Genomic DNA, 18,040 nt, shown 5'->3' with positions numbered 1-18,040 from the left:
GGATGGGTGTCGATACATCGGAGATGCTCCCAGAAGAGTCTCTCCAGGCAAGCACGCCCAAGCAGTTCCCAAGCGTCCGAACCTACTCGCCTGGTCACAAGTCGATGCGATTTGGTACCCAAAGTCCACCACCTCCGCGCGCACCGAACCCGAGCCCCGAGAAACCCGGGACGGCTGGAACTAATAGCACTAGTCCTTTGAAGCTCTTCGGACCCTACGACACGTTCACCAACCAAACACTCTTGCGACGAATCAGTCAGTTTGAAGAGCAGATGTCAGGTTCTTCACGTCAATCCCTCAGCGGCGAGTTCTCGCAGCAGGCTGGAAGACGACGACCCCATACTGCTCCAGGTAATTACCTGTCCGTTCCAGCACAGCAGACAGCTACAAGCTCCCGTTCTGTCAGTCAATTTGGTGCTGGGGACCTTGAAGGCTATCAATTCAATCAAGACATCTCCATCCGACTCGAGGAGGAATCTCAGTTTTACGAAGGCGAGGAGGAGTCGCAACACGCACCGGATGATGATGATGAGGAATCCGTCCTGCGTTTTGATGCGGCTCCCGGGTCGCCAACCCCAGATGAAGCGTCAATGTTCGTTCCCAGAAAGCGAGCAAAGTCAGGGACCACGACTGCTTCGTCTTCGAAGCACACTCCTTCAGCTAGTGAAGGAAGTGTACAAAAAGTCCAATTCGCCGGAAATGCTGCATTTATGCTAGGTACACCCCAGAGACGTGATACGGGCTCGGAAGGGAAGCGACCCCGCACCTCGCCATCCAAAGATCCGACACCCAAGCGCCGGAGGACGCTCCACAAGTCTGATATTGCATATGGACGGGAAGAGCGTGATGCACTCTTGGATACTGTACAAGAAACTCATGCTTTGATGCAGAGCATGATGGGCAAGAAGCGTAAAGATGCCCGTCCGGGAAGTTTGCAACAAAGAGCTCACCCCACCGTCCTAGCCACACGCCATATCCTTCGACCAAGGACGCCAACACCAAGTTCGAGGTCCTCTCTACAACCAGGCGAATTTCCCTTCGAGGATGATCTGCTCGACGAGCAACTGGATGAGCAACCGCAGCGACGATCTCCCCACCGTGGCTCCCAGTTCACGTCAAGTGCGAATGAGCGTAGTGCGACTATCGACACAGACCGCAAGCCATCCATTAGAACCCAGGACTTCCTAGATGAGGCTGGCAAAATCATGGCCATGATTCGGAATGGAGCCAAGGCTCCGAGTGGCTTGACGAGTGTGGAGGAATCTGATGCAGAATACGGCGAGCCAAGCCCAGCCATTGACGAAGACTCATTCGAGGATTCAACCAGGGAGCCACTCTCCCGCCCCCGAGCCGGGAAGGTAAACCCGTGCAAAGAGCGCCGCAACGACAGGAGAACCCCGAGATTCTCGACTACCTCAAGAAGTACCAAGAGCTCAGCGACATGGGGGATGTCATTACATCATCACTCAGGTCCATGGATGAGGCTCAGGACGCGATGCGCGTTGCACAGGAGGTCGAGCGACAAATTGAAGAGAGGAGCCGAAGCAGGAACAACAATGATGAGCTCCAATATCTCGGAGGAGACGAGACCATCAGCGACCCTCCCAATATCCGCATCAGCGCGAACCCGAATAGGCGACGCGATGACTCTGATGGCTTCGACTTCGGAACCCATTCGTCTGGTGCGTCTACCAACCACACTATGCACACAGGTTCCTCCCGAGGCTCCGAGTCGCGGAAAACGATCGCGCCACAGAGTGTGTCACACCTGATACCGGACCAAGTTGGCAGCATGTATCTCGATCGCCAACAAAACATCTGGATCAAGCGCAAGGGCGGAAGCATTCGACCTAGAAGCCCGCATGTTATCCCATCTGAGGACAGCGAAGATGATCCTTTTGCGAGCATTCCTGATCTGTCCGTCGACATCACAAAGGAGATGCAGCATTTGCGACTTGTGACGGCTCAAAAAGAGGCCGAGGAACGAGAAGCAAACATGACACAATCGCCCCGGACCTCTCTGGATACGCCCAGGAACTCATCTGGAAGAGGCTTCGTGACCTTGTCACCAGATGCAGCGCTACCCAAAGATATTGGGTTGCAAGCAAGAACCGAGATCAGAAAGCTTGGGACAAGGGCAGCAAGTGATGGAGACGTGGAGCATGAGATCCAGCTTGACGAGGATCGTATCATTGACTCTTCCCCCTCCCGGAGGCGGATGACCATTTCGTTTTCTTCGCCTATCGCCTCCATCATTCAAGATGTCGCCGCCGAAGACATTGATAGTCTCGAGGACGACGAGGGCAGCTTTGTGGACCCCGAGTTCGTCATGGAGGAGTCGAAAAGAAGCAAGTACCAGAGCTTGACGAAAGCCGCACGACGGAACCTACTGCAGCCACGCCCACGTACTGCCCCAGCTCGTGGTCCGTCGAGGCAGTTTTCATTGCGTGGTCAATCCTTCGTCCCGCGCCCTGTTTCTCGAATCGACGAACGTGACGAGGACAGCGTGGTAGGGGACAATGCCGATGAGCGACAGATCAGTATTTTGGCCGACAACAGTGCCCTCAGCCACGTTTCCCGAGACCAGCAAGAGAAGAGCTTGAGCTTCATCATCAAGACTCCGGGCAAGACAAGAATGGGCGGTTTCTACCCAGACACAGGCGCATTCATCAGCCACAACGTCGGCAACCTTTCGCTGAGCCCCATGTCCGACTTCACCATGAACCACCACGAGAAGTCATTCGGCTTCGAGGTGAGCTACATCGTTGAGGATCAACGTCTTGTCACGGGCGACGGCTCTAAGAAGGTCCTGTCCATGACAGTCCGGGATCTCGTCGACCGATTGACGGAGATCGAACCATTCGAGCCATACTGGGAGGATTTCACGGAACTCGACATGAGCGAAAAGCGGCTATCAAGCCTCCACATGTTGGACGAGTTTTGCGGGCGATTAGTGAGCCTCGATGCGTCGAACAACAGTCTTTGCCACCTGGATGGGGTGCCGGCCTCGGTCAGACAACTCAAGATGGCACACAACATGTTGACTGAGCTGACGTCGTGGGACCACCTCGCTAACTTGCAATACGTCGACATCTCCAACAATGACCTTTCCAGTCTCTCGGCCCTCAAGAACCTCGTTCATCTTCGCAGTCTGCGAGCCGACAACAACAAGCTCACTTCTCTGGATGGCTTGAACCAACACGATGGACTCTTGACGCTCCGAGCGCGGAACAACCTGATCAAGGTGGCTGATTTTGAAGGCACCAAGCTGCACCGGTTGACCGAGCTTGATTTGGTTGGAAACAAGGTGACAGAGCTTCGCAACGCCGGACAGCTTTCGGCTTTGCAAACCCTTAAGCTTTCCAAGAACTGCCTGGAAAGGTTTACTGCCGAAGACGCGCAAGGCCTGGACGGTCTGCGGTATCTCGACCTGAGTGATAATGACATTCTTGACCTGGACATCAGTTGCTTGCCAGCCGTTCGCCTGCTTCACGCGGACAGGAACCGCATCAGCAAGATCACCGGTTTCACCAAGGCTCGCCACCTGGACAGCCTTTCTCTACGAGAGCAGCGGGGCGATGCTCAACTGGACCTTTCCTTCCTCTCCTCGGCTTACGAGGTAAGGAAACTGTTCCTTTCTGGCAATTACATTGGCACTTTTGAGCCCAAAGTGGATTTCCTTAATCTACAGCTGCTCGAGCTGGCCAACTGTGGACTCCGGTGCTTGCCAGAAGGAGTCGGCCAATTAATGCCAAACTTGCGATCGTTGAACCTCAACTTCAATGCCATCGCGGATCTTTCACCCATTCGATTCGTTCCCCGGCTCAAGAAGCTTCTTGTTGCCGGGAACCGGCTGTCGGACTCAACGACAGTGACGGAACTTTTGACGGACTTCCCGCACCTGACACAGTTGGACTTGCGGGACAATCCGATTACCCAGGGGTTTTACCCGCCAGTGCACGTTACGATATCAGCAGACCGAGGCCACGTCGCTGACCCATTCACTCTCCCAGAGGCTGACCCGGAGCGGGACGCCGTGTTTGCCAGGCGACTGGATGAGACGACCCGACTGCGGCGCCGACTGTACCAGGTTGTTTTTGTGGGATGCTGCAAGAAGCTGAAGCTTTTGGACGGACTTCCCGTCAAGCGTCAGCACATGCTTGCCCGTGACCCATCGTTTCAGGCGTTGGTGAAAGAGGGGCTTCTGCCCAGCGACGTTGCCCAAGTTCCGACTTCTACCCCAGCGGCAGGGCCGGCTGAGCCCCAAGCCCCAGGTCCGATCCCGGCAGCGGCACCTCCCTCTGTCTCGGCACAGGCGGACGAGAGCAGCAGATGGAACGCAGAAGACAGCTTCGCTTGAATTGGCAGGACTGTAACAACACTGGAGGGATAGCAAAAGGAAGGCGTTGACAGCACAGCAAGGGTTTTTCTGTTTTTTCATATTGGACATTTTCAAGGCAAAGGAAGGGGCGTCTGGGTAATGATTCAAAAAAAAGGGAAGCCGGTATTATTAATGACGACACGAGGGGAGCATTGTACGAGTACAGACAGTAGAGAGCATTGGTTCAGCAACATGCCAGAGAATACAGACTCTGTATATGCTATTTGGTCTCAGTCCAACATGAAGTTGCCGATGCCGACGCCGAGGCAAGGCCATGCACCGGCCGCGATCCGAGTGCTCGGGTGTTGAGGACCCACTCCGCTTCTTCACTGCCGAGCCGATGCCTCCGGTAGGATCTTGTCCCAATTTGGGTGGAGTGTCTCGTCCGGGTCTAGTGCAATAAATTCAGGAGAATGACGAGCCGATGGTCTCGTGTTCCAATGTTAGGTCGGCGATGGTCAGGGCGTCACACGATTCTGGGTGTCCTGAGTCGCCTCATGTCCCGGAAAATTCTTTTGGTTTCAAGGGGAGATTGTCTCCCAACGAAAACCTGGACGAACGGGCTACGACCAAGGTGACTTGTGCGGGTTTGGGACCGCAAATGTTCCCAAGGCCGGCTTGAGCAACGACGAGTTTGGAGAGGATATGTCATCGCGGGGTGGTCGAAATAAGAAAGCCCCCCTGAGGTAATCTCGAGGGCGGCCACTGCCTAGGTTGTGCTGCATATGCGCGTTCCGGCTAGACGGCGTTCGGAGCCCAATGGCACTGTGAATTGCACAAAAAAATGGGCGGGTGCGCGCCCGACGTGCATCAGCAATCCACACGCGAAAGTAGATCATCCATAGGACCCTGCGGTTTTTCTTTTCCGCCCCCTTGCCATCCATTCCTTGGATGAGACGAGAAATCTCGTGGTGCGTGGGATTCAGAGTTAGAGTTGGGACGAAGGAGACAACGGGCAACAGACCACGGCAGACAGATCGCGTGAGGCGTCCGTCGCGGGAAGCGCGCTGAGGAAGGGAGGAGATTGCATGCGTGTCTGGGGGAGTTGGAGGCAGCCAAGACAGGGAACGCGGCGGAATCTAGTGAGCTTTGAAATCTTTTCTGGTGTGTGTAGGGCTCGATATTGGTGCTGTCCCATGTATTATTAGAAGTTTGGAAGAGGCGAAACGGGCAATTCTGTGGTCTTTCTCTGGGGCATCGTGGTGGGAATTGGACGAGAGGGTTGAAGAAATGAGTAGGGAACTCCCTTGGAGACGAGGAGGCATGGCAAGGGTACAGGTACATATGGGCAGGGCCAACTTTGGCTAGCTGGCGTCTTGGGCTCGAAGATGCCACGAGAGCGTAGGGAGGGGACCGGGTGGCATGGAAGTGCATGGCTTGTGTGTACCCTTTTGTTATGCGAATGCAAACGCGATGACTTCTGCCTGGGTTGATGAAACTGGATGTCCCCTGGGCCCTGGCCGAAGCTTTTTTGTTGTCAACTTGCCATGTGGGCTCCAGACCCTCCTCCTCTTTGTTGACGTGGTCATGTTGACATTGATGTGCAAGCGGCTTGCCACAGCAACTCTAGACTCTCAAGGCTGGTGGGTGACTGGCAAATGGATGCCTGTCTGTACTACCGAGGTATACCTTGTGCTTGAACATCGTCAGGTCCCAGTGATGTGCACGGTAAGGCACTGATGGATGATGGATGAGGGTCCTCCTCCACCCCCCTGGGAGAGAATCGTCGAACTGGGCTGCAGCTGAGAGGCCTGAGGTAATCGGCGACGCATGTCACTCGGCGGTACGTACCGCCGCTGCGCTAAGGGGGCGAAATTGGTGGCAATTGGCGCCGGGTGATGTACTCGTACCTGAGGCTATGGAATCTTGGTGGAAGCTGCGGGTAAAGTCCCCTTATCCACCACCGAAGGTACCCACGCTTGCCAGAGCAACCCGGCACAAGGCGCTGCACAGCACGCCGAAAAAGCACCCCAGACATTGCTAGGTACGAGAGACTTCGAGACTGAGTCCCTCCCCCCCCCTCCGCAGCCCGCCCCCTGGTCACGTCTGATGCTGCTCTGGGATTAGATTGCATAATGATATCGTGCCGCCCACACACTTTGGTCTACACGTCCCAATTCTGACCTCGACATTACGGTCATTCTTCGCTTTCCTCTCCGCCTTTTGCTAGCCCGCGCCCTGGTTCACTTTTCTACACACTTCACCCCTTTACGCTGTATAGCATCACTTCCGGCGGACTTGCGACGCTGTGAACCTTCGCCGCACCGTCTGAACTGGACTCGGACACACGACCACAAACACACACACATAGCAGCGCAACCTGCAGCAACCTGCAGCAACAACCCCCCCCTGCTGCGTTTGCCGGAAACCATGACGTTTGGCGACATCATCGCCCGCCAACGATGGACTCCGAGCCGCCTTCACTCCCCCTCGAGCGCACCGTCTCGCAGCATAGCGCAACGTCCATGAGGAGCGCCCGCTCTTCCACCGTACGGGCCAAACGATCAAAGCTGCATTCCCAGCCATCAAGCTCCGCAAGCTCCATCGCCGCCTCCGAGGACAAGTCCCTGACGAGCTTCCCCTCCATTCCGCCCGACTCGCCCAGGGCCGAACACGGATTCCCCCCGCCTTCGACCCCGGAACCTGAGCCGCCGGCGACGGTTCGCAAGATCTCCGATACCAGGCCCGGCCCCATCTCCCTGCTAGGCGGCCTGACCGGTGGCTCCTCTGCCGAGCAGGCGGCCCGCGATGCCCTGTTTGAGGACTCACCCATCTCGACGCACAAGATACCCGGTGCCCTGCACCATGCGGATGACGAGCATATCGGGCGCCTGATTGCCAGACACGGCGCCGTCGCACTGGTCAGACAGGTTGCGACCGACCTGGCACAGCGCGATGCCCAGATTGCCCAGTTGCGGAGGAAGGCCGACGAAAGAGAGAGGGCCCTGCGCAAGATCATACTAGAATGCGGGCTCTCCAACCTCGACCTCGAGACTAGGCTGAGGGCCATCGAAAGCGAGGTTAAGACGACCCGCCCAGGCAACCGTCGAAACGAGAGTGGCTTGTCCGACCTCATGAGCGATGCCATGCAGGACACCGTCATTTACAACGTCTTTGGCCAAACCGAGGTCAACGATGCGACGATCCGCGCCAACAACCTGTCCATGGCCTCAAACCCTGACGGCAGGGGGACGTCGAGAGGCTGGAAGGATTACTTGTGGGGAGGAACGAGCAGGAAGGGTAGCGTGCCCAGCAGCGTCAACGGCGACGACGTGAGGCCGGCCACGGTCATCAGGACACAGTCGAGCGCCGACAGGCGACCCGCCCTTCAGGACGACCTCTTCAGCCCACTCAGCGATGCCGTACCGGCCGAAAGCTTGCCGCCGAGAACACCGAGCCGAGCGTCTAGCATCCAGTCTGGCCCACCTGGTTCGCGCAAACCATCCACTTCGGTCGCAGCCAGTCTGATGAGATTGGTGGCCGGAGGCGCTATCAATACGCGCGATGGCGGCCCCAACCGCGGAAGGTCTAATAGCGCTACCCAGCCGCAGTCGACCGCGCGAGCGTCCTCAACCTCCAGTGCCAAGACCACTCAGTCAAGCAGAGCAGTCTCGACACAGGGCGGCCCAAAGGCCCTCATGGCCATGCGCAGGACAGCGACAAATGCCAATGCTGCTCCGGCCGCGACCGCTGCTAGGACTCAGCCGCAGGAGAGATGGGACACAATGGTGAACAGCCCGACGAACCCCGTGTCTAACCGCCAGGAGAGCTACGGTCCTGTTGAGATGGATGCGATTCTGCCGCCCGAGACTCAACCCCCGACCTTGACGCACATTTACAACAACTACATTGGCAGCGAATATCTCACCGACCGCTTCGGCTTCATTTACGACCAACGTAGGAAGAAGAGGCAGCGTGAAGCCGCGCAGATGGCTCGTCACTTCAAGCAGGGCAGCCGCGCCGAGATGCTCTCCAACGGCCGGTCGGATCTGGCCTCACCAATGATCGAGGAAGAGGAGGCCCCGAGCCCCATGAGTGGCGAGGAACGACCGGACAGTCCGTCATCGACTGAGGAACGCGTAGGCGAAGGCAAGGCCAAGAAGTGGCAAGATTACCTTAAGCTAGCAACATTCCCGACCGAGCTCTTGTCTCACACCCCCGCCCTCAGCGCGCCGTCCCTGGAAGTGCTTGAGGGGGGCGAGCTGGGGATGAAGTCGCCTGGACTCATCACCGCTGACGAGCGGGGCTTCGTTCCTATCGCGAGCACGACAACATCGGTCATCGACAGCGAGGCGACCCCACCTGTTGAGACAGACGCGGCTGCTGGAACAGTAGTCAGGGACGATACGGAGCCCGTGAAGCTGCTTCTCCAGCACATGGGCGAGTTGCACGACTCCCTGCAGAGAGAAAAGGCTGCTCGCTGGAATGAGTTCCTGCGCAAGGTGAGAGCCGAGAGGAAGCGAGATGGCGAAGCCGCAGCGGCAGCCGCCGCCGCCCTTGCCGAGGCCCGTTACGAGCGCCCGGCCATGAATCTGCCCGAGGCTGCTCTTGCCGACGGCGAGCTGATTGGCATCACCGGCCTCGGAATCAAAGGCAAAGTCGGACGCGCGAAGAGGACTGAGCTTAGGAACCTGGTTCTGGGCGGAATTCCAGTCAACCTGCGTGCGAAGGTCTGGTCAGAGTGCTCAGGTGCAACCACCCTCCGCGTCCCCGGATACTATCAGGACATTATCGCTCGATCCGACAAGGACGACGACCCGCTTGCGGTGTCCCAGATCGAGATGGACATCAACCGCACCCTGACGGACAACATCTTTTTCCGAAAAGGACCGGGCGTGTCGAAGCTGAAGGAGGTCCTCAAAGCCTATGCGCGTCGAAACCCGGAGGTCGGCTACTGCCAGGGCATGAATCTCATCGCGGCCAACCTGCTGTTAATCATGCCATCGGCGGAGGACGCCTTCTGGATTCTGACCAGCATCATCGAGAACATCTTGCCGTCGGGCTACTACGACCACAGTCTCCTCGCATCACGCGCAGACCAGCAGGTGCTGCGCCAGTACGTGGCGGACGTGCTCCCGAAGCTGTCCCAGCATCTGGATGACCTCAGTATCGAGCTGGAGGCGCTCACGTTCCAGTGGTTCCTCAGTGTCTTCACCGACTGCCTCTGCGCCGAGGCGCTCTTCCGCGTCTGGGACGTGGTGCTCTGCATGAACGATGGCAGCACATTCCTATTCCAGGTGGCGCTCGCGTTGCTCAAGCTCAACGAGACGCAGCTCCTGCAATGCGACACGCCCGCGAGCGTGTACACGTACATCAACCGCCAGATGACCAATCACGCCATCAGCATCGACAACATGATCAAGGCGTCGGACGGCCTGAGGAAGGAGGTCAAGCGCGAGGACGTCGAGGCGCGTCGGGACAAGGCGATCCAGGCGGAGAGGGATGTCGCGAGGCAGAGGGAGGAGATGAACGCGGCGAAAAAGGTCATCAAGGCTAATGGTAACGGCAACGGCAACGGGCACGATAATGGACACGACGAGAGCGAGGCAGCGACGCCGGGTCTGGATGTCCGCGACCCGATGCCGATGGAACAGGAGGGGCAGACGTGAAAGACTTGGCAAGGGAGCGAGATGATGCATTTCAGGTGTTTGAATGGACGTCCATGATACCCCCTATGTCCGATTGGGAAGGCACACAAGAATAGCGTCTCTTTTTTTTTTAAAAAATCATACAATACACAGTCTTTTTTTTATTTTAGCGATGAAGCCTTGCAATCTTACATTTCTTTGGATCATGTGAAGTGAACCCGTGTGTCATTGCGTAAAATCGTCACATCGTAAATTGCGTTTACAACTTGGCCTTGCCGGCCTTCCACTCGGCGGCAAACCTCTTGCCCGCCGCGACGCGCTGCGCCTCGCGCTCCTCGCGATCGTTCCAAATCTTCTCCGTGGTCTCGTAGTTCTCCTTGCCCAGGACGTAGGCGCTCTCCTTCCACATCTCGGCCTTGAGCACGGCGTAGACGCCCGACTTGCCCCTCTCGGTCAGCTTGCGGTCGGCGATGAGCTTCAGCGCCTCGTCGAGGCCGCCGAGGGCGTCGACGAGCCCGGCCTCGAGGGCGGCGGGGCCGGGGAAGCGCTTGGCCTCGAGGACGATCTCCTGGTAGATGCGCGGGGAGGCGCACTTTATGCGGAAGATGGCGGACATTGGGGGTTTCAGCGGGGCGCCGAACTCGAGCTCGTTCATGCAGAGGAAGCCCTTTTGCGGGTTCATGACGCGGTAGTCGTGGTGCATGGCCGTCATGAAGCCGCCGGCGAAGGCGTGGCCCGGGATCAGGGCGACGGTGGGCATGGGGTATGTGAGGAAGCGGTGGAAGAGCTTGTAGAGGGTGTCGGGCCAGAAGCCGGGGGTGGAGAAGGCGTGGTCGAGGTCGAGGCCGTTGGAGTAGAACTTGGGGATGGCCGAGGTGGTGACGAGGACGCCGTTGGGGTGAGCGAACTCGACAATGTCGAGGGCGGCGAGGAGGGCGCGGCAGAAGGGCGTCGTGAGGCGGTTGTCGGGGGGCGAGGACCAGCTCAGGAGGTAGACGAGGGGCGCCGGGCTGGTGCAGACGATGGAGCCGCCGACGTGGTCGCCGAGGGGCGCGATGGGGACTGTGAAGAGGGGGGTTTGGGAGGCCATGGTGGTGATGATGGCGGCTGCGATGAGTGAGATGCGGTTGGTGAGATGAGACGGCCTTGGGAGGTGGTGTTTCGAGATGGGAGAAGACGGGGACAATTGCGGATGGGGTAGATGGCAGCCCGTAGATGATCCCCAATATCTCAGAGTTCCAGTGGTCTTCAAACGTGCAGGTTGGATTGAGTACGGAAGTGGACGGGGTTTGATATCACAGAGGCGAGAAGTTGAAGGGATCAGCGGACGGAGGTCCCTGGAAGTGAGGTAAGCGGTTCTGACCTCGGCTCGGCAAAGAGGGCGAGAGGATGAGAAAACACGACGTGCGGCGGCAGTTCAGCTGGCACCCCAACGTCTAAACTGTCGTGCTCCCATGCACTGGCGCTAATGCTCCAATCAGGTAGCCTGTCATTCGAGCCTACCTCAGTCGGCACCGGCGGGAGAGTGAATTAGCCTTTGGCTCACAAGAACACCAGGCCCGATGGGCTTTCACATGTGAACAGTAGGGACAAACGACCCCAAAGTGACGCCAAGCCGGCGCGTTTCTGCTGTACCCCAGATCCGTCAAGCTGCCGCTTACCTTAGCTGGGTGTTACCCCCTCCCGGACCCAGGCGATACCTATACCCCTGCACAGGGACTCCCTTATGTAAGACTGCATCCCACTTTACCGCATCCAATCAGCGCCCGCCAACCACACAGCTACCCCAAGAGTGCAACCCAATTCGCGTCCCGCTGGGTCCAGTGTCAGGTCCAGTGTCATCTCGTCTCAAGTCGCATTTCTGTCCTCTTGGGAAAAGAGGCAGACAAAGGACGGTTGGTCTCTTCACAACAACCTCTCCAATTCGCCACACCACATCCCACTTCCAAACATGGCGGAAAAAGACGAGGACCAGAGGACCGTCGTCTTCTTCCACCCAGACCTCGGCATCGGCGGCGCTGAGCGTCTCGTCGTCGACGCCGCGGTCGGTCTGCAGAACCGCGGCCACAAGGTCGTCATTTTCACCAGCCACTGCGACAGGAGCCACTGCTTCGAGGAAGCTCGCGATGGTACGTCCGGGATACACCAGGCCTCTCCCACGATTGGGAAATCGCAAACCAACAATTTTTGGCTGACAACTGCCCTCCAGGAACCCTCGACGTCCGCGTCCGCGGCAACTGGATTGTCCCCGCCTCCATCTTCGGCCGCCTGACCATCCTCTGCGCCATCCTGCGCCAGCTCCTCCTCATCGTTCAAATCTATGCCACCCGCGAGCTACAGTCCCTAGAACCCGACACCTTCTTCGTCGACCAGCTCAGCGCGGGCCTGCCGCTGCTGCAGTACCTCGTCCCCAAGGCGCCCATCCTCTTCTACTGCCACTTCCCCGACATGTACCTCGCCCTCGGCCGCGAGAAGTGGTGGAAGCGCCTCTACCGCGTGCCGTTCGACTGGATCGAGGAGTGGAGCATGGGCTTCGCCGAGGAGATCGCCGTCAACTCGGGCTTCACAAAGGGCGTCGCGACCAAGGCCTGGCCGAAGCTGGCGAAGCGCAAGAACTTCAAGGTCGTCTACCCCTGCGTCGACGTCACGCCGAAGAAGAGCGACACCACCAAGATGATTGGCGAGGGCAAGGACAAGGAGGAAGAGGAGGCCATCTGGACGGATAAGAACATCATCCTCAGCATCAACCGCTTCGAGAGGAAGAAGGACGTCGCGCTCGCCGTAAAGGCCTTTGCTGCGCTCCCCGCGGACAAGAGGAAGGGCGTGCGGCTGGTGATTGCGGGCGGCTACGACCTCCGCAGCATCGAGAACTGCCAGTACCACAAGGAGCTCGAGAAGCTGGCGGCGTCCTACGGCCTCGAGACCTTTACCGCCAAGAACATCATCACCGCGCTGTCGGCGCCGGCGCACATCCCGGTGCTGTTCCTGCTGTCCATCCCCTCGAGCCTCAAGGACTCGCTCCTGCGGTCGGCCAAGCTTTTGGTCTACACGCCCTCCAACGAGCACTTCGGCATCGTGCCCCTCGAGGCCATGCTCGCCGGCGTCCCTGTGCTGGCGGCGAACACGGGCGGGCCCACGGAGACGGTCATGGACGGCGTCACGGGCTGGCTGCGCGAGCCGGACCAGGTCGAGCAGTGGACGGCGGTCATGGACAAGGTGCTCAACGGCATGAGCCGGGCGGAGCTGGAGAAGATGGGCAGGGACGGGCAGCAGCGCGTGCGCGTCGGGTTCGGGCAGGAGAAGATGGCGGAGCGGATCGAGAGAATACAGGACGACATGGCGGCGGCGCAGAGGGTGCCGCCCCTGATGAACGCCGTGCTCAACTTTGTGGGCATTGGCATGTTCTTCACGCTGGGCCTGGTCACGTCGCAGATGTTTGCCAACGCGCGGGCGAAGAAGGCCTACTCCGAGTAGGAACGTCCGACGTTCCACTATAAAATCAGATTTCGCAGAAGCAAAATATGTACGATACCAGGGCCGTCGAGGATTTGATAGACTTGCATTTCTGGCAATGTATGGAATACCCCAGGATGAAGCAGTGAAATCCCCACATCGCCCAAGTGTCCCCAATTGACCCCCACGTAGCGGGGTAAAGTGACCGCAGCGCGCCCGGTAGGTTGTCTCACCTCACATCAACCCATCTCATTTCACCAATGCACCATGCCATACGACACAGCACCGGAACCGGCCATGCCCAGCCGCGCCGCCCTCGTCGACTTCTTCTCCCGCGGCCTGACGGCGTTCCAGTCGTCCAAGGATGTGTTCCGCGTCGTCTGCACCCTGTCCCGACGGAGCCCGGCAGCCGCGGCGGGCCATGACGACATCGCAGCGGCGCCGGTGCCGCGGCCGCCGAGGGAGGAACAGCCGCCGCGGCGGGTGAGGAGCCTCGTGGTGCTGGACTCGTCATTCAACCCGCCCACGCTGGCGCACCTGCAAATGGCCGTCTCCGCGATTCGGGACCTGCAGGGGGGACAGCCACAGGAGAGGTCGGCTGTGAGGTTGCTGTTGCTTCTCGCGGTCAACAATGCCGATAAGAAGCCCACGCCCGCAGCGTTTCCCGTACGGCTCGGGATGATGCACGCCTTTGCTCAGGATCTGCTCGATGAGCTGAGGGGGCCGGCCCCGTCGTCTCAGGGGAAGGAGAGTGGGAAGCGAGAGCGCGAGGCGGTGGAAGGGGGCGAGGAGGACATTGACGTCGATCTGGGGCTGACGACGATGCCGTACTTCCACGACAAGAGCCAGGCTATCTCGGACGAGGGGTTCTATGCTGTAGACGGGGAGGGCCCGGAGCAGGTCTATCTCGCGGGGTATGACACGCTGATCCGTATCTTCAACCCAAAATACTACAACGCTGCCGCACCGTCACCGTCAACTACAGCGGGCGACGGCAGGGGAGAAGCGGAAGCCGTGGCGCCGATTCGGCGGGCCCTGGACCCGTTCCTTGAGAGATCCAAGCTGCGGATCACGATGCGGACAGACGACGAATGGGGCAACGAGGGGGAGCAAGTTGCGTATCTTGAGAAGTTGCGGGATGGCGGGCTGGAAGAGGTCGGCGGGCGAGGGGCGTGGGCGGAGAGGGTCGAGATGGTCCGGGGAATGGGGGAGGCTGTTAGTAGTACAAGGGTCAGAGAGGCCGCGAAGAGAGCGGATGAGGAGGGGTTGGGACGGTTGGTCGGAGGGAGGGTCAAGGAATGGGTGTTGGGCGAGGGATTGTATCGCGAGTGACGGTGATGTTGGAGCTGGCTTTTGGGTATTTGTTGATGGAGAACGCCTGGGCTCACGATAATTAAGCGTCTACTTTACATCATCCTTGAGACACGATATATAGAGAGCAAAGCTCTTGGTAGTGGCTATAGCATACCACTCAGTTGATGCTGTCGTCTCGGTCGATGTGATCGACTTGTGGCTGACTCGGTTTGGCTCACGAGGGAGAAAATGGTACCTGGTGAAAGCTGCAACTGGTCCTCGGGCCAAGATGTTCATAGGCGATCCAGCGGACATCAGTTTGCATGAGTACTGGGACTAGAGGACGTTCATCACTAGTATGGAGACGGGCTTCGTGATCAGGCCCGTGACAAGACCGCATATCGATGACCACGCCTGGCACCGTGCCTTGACGCAAAGTGTGGTAAATCCGGCTATGTGGTGGGGTTCTTGAATCTCAACATCACCGCCATCAACGCCCATGGAATCAGACAGTGTTGGTCCGCATTGTGATCGATTTGTGCCGTGTCCGAGCCGTCCACTCACGCCCTTCACTTCCTAACGGCCGTCAACATCACAACCTGACCCAGTCCCGGGGGCAAAATCTGTAGATGAAGAAGAGAAGTTTTCTCCCAAAAAGATGCCTGAATCCCTCATCTCTCCCAAGGCATCTCCCTCCGTTCCAACCCGCTCTTTCCTCCATTTCACGATGCAGAGTTTTGCAGTCCTCGCCAGGGGTACGTACCAGCCGCCTCATTTTTCACCATGCTCAACCCCATTGGCTGTCGGGGCTACTGATTCGTCCCCCACCCAGGACCCACTCCACCGCCCGTCAAATCTCTATATAAACCTCCCTTCCGACCGCGTCTCTTAGGATTTTCTCTTCTTCTTTTTTCTTCATGTCGACAATACTTCAGAGAATCATTTCTATAGTATTCGACCCTCTCTTGGTTCCCTAAAGGAGCCACAGATCCCACCCTGGTTGATGATTGATATCCTCGACACCCTAGAGTGAAGAAACTCTGGTTGCCCTCGAATCCTGCGCAAGCAGGACGGTTGTGCCCTTGCGGCGCAGCTGTATAGAGGGCGTTTGATGATCTCGTCCCCTTTCGCGGTCTTGCCTTCGTGGCGCGTGGATGGGGTGGGTGTTGATGGACGTCTGACAGGCTCTGAACTTTTTTTTTCTTTTTTTCGTTGCGAGCTGGAGCTTGCTCTGGACGTGAGGAAGACGGGGATTTTCTTTTCAACAAAAACAGTGATTTACTTCACCTTGACTACACTCCGAGATACACCAATGCTCTCCCATGGTCTTTCTCTATTTTGGTTCAAGGAAGATTGATGTTCTTTAGCCCATTACTCACCGCGGCTTCCCACTACACCATGGAGGTCGAGGTCCACAACCGTGGCTAACATTTTATCGCCCAGCAATTGTATGTGATGTCATTTAAATAACCTGATCGGCGCAATTAAGCGTGTCTCGTAACCCAGTTCAATTTCGAAGTTGCACCACGATTGGCTTGCCTTGCGCTGTCGATAGAACCCTCGTCATTGCCCTGCCGGGAACACTCTTGCAGTCGCTCAGAGTCTGGACATGGAATGCTTGCGACGATGGGGACATTCTATTTACGTCTAGCCAATCCTAGCTTGTTTGATGAACCTCCTGTCTGATTGACTGCTTTTGATGCCATGGCCTTGCTATTTCATCCTACTGCTCAGTACGATCTACCCGAAGCGTAGCTCTGCGGCCGACCGGACTCGTAGTACCCATACGCCAAGTCGCCGCCATCGTGCTCCTCCCGCCGCGGGCTGGGCGCGGGAGCGTACGCCTCGTATGTGCGCGGCGTCCGCGGCATCTCGGCGTACGTCTCTGGCCCCGGCGGACCCGTGTACCCCTCACCGGCGTACCACCCATTCACGTCCGCACCGGGGTGCGGTGAGCTGAGGTTGGATTCGCTCGCCGACCGGAGCTGTCCCTCGCTCACGGACCTGAACTGCGCGACAGCATTCGCTGCGTCCCGCGAGAGCTGTCCCCAGGCCCCGTGCGGCCTCAAGAACCCCTGTGCTGGAACGGGCGAGGGCGCTGGCGCAGCAGTAGCAGCAGCACCAGTTGCAGGCGCTGAGCCGGGCACCTTGTGCTCCGCTGCCGACACCTCAAAGCACGCGGCGTGCGCGAGGACGAGGCCTGCGACCTTGACGAGGGTGAAGACGACGCTGAACAGCGAGGAAAAGGCCCACAGCCCGACAATGGCGGAGGCGGCGGCGAATCCGGACACAATGCTCTGCGACGAGGCGTACTTCCTCACGCCGAGGTCCCGGGCGAGGTCGCGGCCGTTGTACGACTGGATAAAGAAGCCGACCTTGACGACGCCGAAGAGCGCGGCGAGCACGAGCCAGTGCGTCGCCAGGAGGGTGCCGACCAGGAGGATGAGATAGACGTTGCTGTGGCGGGGCAGGTTCGTGGCGAGGCGGTCGTGGAGAACGGCCTGGGAGGCCGGCGGGGTGAGGTTCTTTGGGTTGATGAGATTGGTCACGGGGGTGTCCGGCAGGGGGCCCAGCTCGAACGACGACGAGGAGAGCTGGGGCATGGATTGGAAGGCGTGGAATGCGTTTTGGAGGTTGCTGATCATGGCGGCGGGCGAGAAGGCGTTATTGGCGTTGTTCGGGACGACGGCCACGGGATCCGTAGAGGAGGAGGACGACGACGCGCCGCCGCCGCTGTGCCGCTTCTTGCGGTGCATGTCGCGGGATTTGGGCGGTCTGGCGGAGCGGGAGCGGGATCGTGAGCGAGCTCTCGACGATGAGGGGGCGTCCTGGGCCCTGGCGGTCGGTCTGAGAGAATATTCAGCGACGTCCCATCTCGACTCTCGCGCGGACGAGCTTGGGTAGCCATAGGGCTCGCGGGCGGCGAGATAGGCCGAGTCCCTCTGGGAGGCGAGGTGCTCGTCAGAGTAGGAGGACCTGGCCATTTTTTCGAGGTTGTCCGGAGTTTTTTGCTCAATGGGAGGTGAATGAGACAATGAGTGAAGGCAAAGAATGTGTGATGAGACTGCCGGACAATCAAATTCCAGAGAGACGAGCGGGAAAGGTTTCAGGTCACACTCACTCGTGGGCTACCCGTTTTGTGTGAGCTTAAAACGAAGGAGGAGAGACTGGTAAGTCAGCAACGGAAAGATTCGTGTCTCTCTAGCTGTGGAATGGGAGGTGTGAGCAGGCGTGGGTGCAGCTGCAGCTGAGCCCGACCCTGGAAGCGATTGGCGGGGGGAGCTCAGGTTCGGTGGAGCCGCATCCGGATGGTCGAGCCGGCTTC

At 58.5% G+C, this 18,040-nt stretch overlaps 6 protein-coding genes across 6 annotated transcripts; 4 read left to right on the top strand and 2 right to left on the bottom strand.

Moving 5' to 3' along the window:
- Nucleotides 1-23: 23 nt before the first annotated feature.
- On the top strand, nucleotides 24-4,360 carry ColSpa_04627 (septation protein imp2; the record flags this gene model as incomplete). The annotated part of the gene is made up of 2 exons (XM_049270839.1): nucleotides 24-1,358; nucleotides 1,391-4,360. 2 exons carry the CDS (start codon nucleotides 24-26, stop codon nucleotides 4,358-4,360), a joined length of 4,305 nt encoding a protein of 1,434 aa, XP_049126796.1.
- A 2,423-nt stretch (nucleotides 4,361-6,783) lies between these two features.
- ColSpa_04626 (TBC1 domain family member 14) lies at nucleotides 6,784-9,990 on the top strand (the record flags this gene model as incomplete). The annotated part of the gene is made up of 1 exon (XM_049270838.1): nucleotides 6,784-9,990. One exon carries the CDS (start codon nucleotides 6,784-6,786, stop codon nucleotides 9,988-9,990), a length of 3,207 nt encoding a protein of 1,068 aa, XP_049126795.1.
- Nucleotides 9,991-10,228: 238 nt separating this feature from the next.
- Nucleotides 10,229-11,059, bottom strand: ColSpa_04625 (enoyl-CoA delta isomerase 1, peroxisomal; the record flags this gene model as incomplete). The annotated part of the gene is made up of 1 exon (XM_049270837.1): nucleotides 10,229-11,059. The coding sequence occupies one exon, from the start codon at nucleotides 11,057-11,059 to the stop codon at nucleotides 10,229-10,231; it is 831 nt and encodes a 276-aa protein (XP_049126794.1).
- An 861-nt stretch (nucleotides 11,060-11,920) lies between these two features.
- ColSpa_04624 (alpha-1,3/1,6-mannosyltransferase alg-2) lies at nucleotides 11,921-13,443 on the top strand (the record flags this gene model as incomplete). The annotated part of the gene is made up of 2 exons (XM_049270836.1): nucleotides 11,921-12,098; nucleotides 12,179-13,443. The coding sequence occupies 2 exons, from the start codon at nucleotides 11,921-11,923 to the stop codon at nucleotides 13,441-13,443; spliced, it is 1,443 nt and encodes a 480-aa protein (XP_049126793.1).
- A 246-nt stretch (nucleotides 13,444-13,689) lies between these two features.
- On the top strand, nucleotides 13,690-14,754 carry ColSpa_04623 (nicotinamide mononucleotide adenylyltransferase; the record flags this gene model as incomplete). The annotated part of the gene is made up of 1 exon (XM_049270835.1): nucleotides 13,690-14,754. One exon carries the CDS (start codon nucleotides 13,690-13,692, stop codon nucleotides 14,752-14,754), a length of 1,065 nt encoding a protein of 354 aa, XP_049126792.1.
- A 1,691-nt stretch (nucleotides 14,755-16,445) lies between these two features.
- On the bottom strand, nucleotides 16,446-17,699 carry ColSpa_04622 (uncharacterized protein; the record flags this gene model as incomplete). Its single annotated transcript, XM_049270834.1, has 1 exon — nucleotides 16,446-17,699. One exon carries the CDS (start codon nucleotides 17,697-17,699, stop codon nucleotides 16,446-16,448), a length of 1,254 nt encoding a protein of 417 aa, XP_049126791.1.
- Nucleotides 17,700-18,040: the final 341 nt, after the last annotated feature.

Source organism: Colletotrichum spaethianum (genome assembly GCF_022836535.1).
Source record: "Colletotrichum spaethianum MAFF 239500 DNA, contig10, whole genome shotgun sequence".
NCBI classification, from domain to species: Eukaryota; Fungi; Ascomycota; class Sordariomycetes; order Glomerellales; family Glomerellaceae; genus Colletotrichum; species Colletotrichum spaethianum.
The sequence above is the reverse complement of the archived record's forward strand: the minus strand, read 5'-3'. Positions and strand labels throughout refer to the sequence as shown.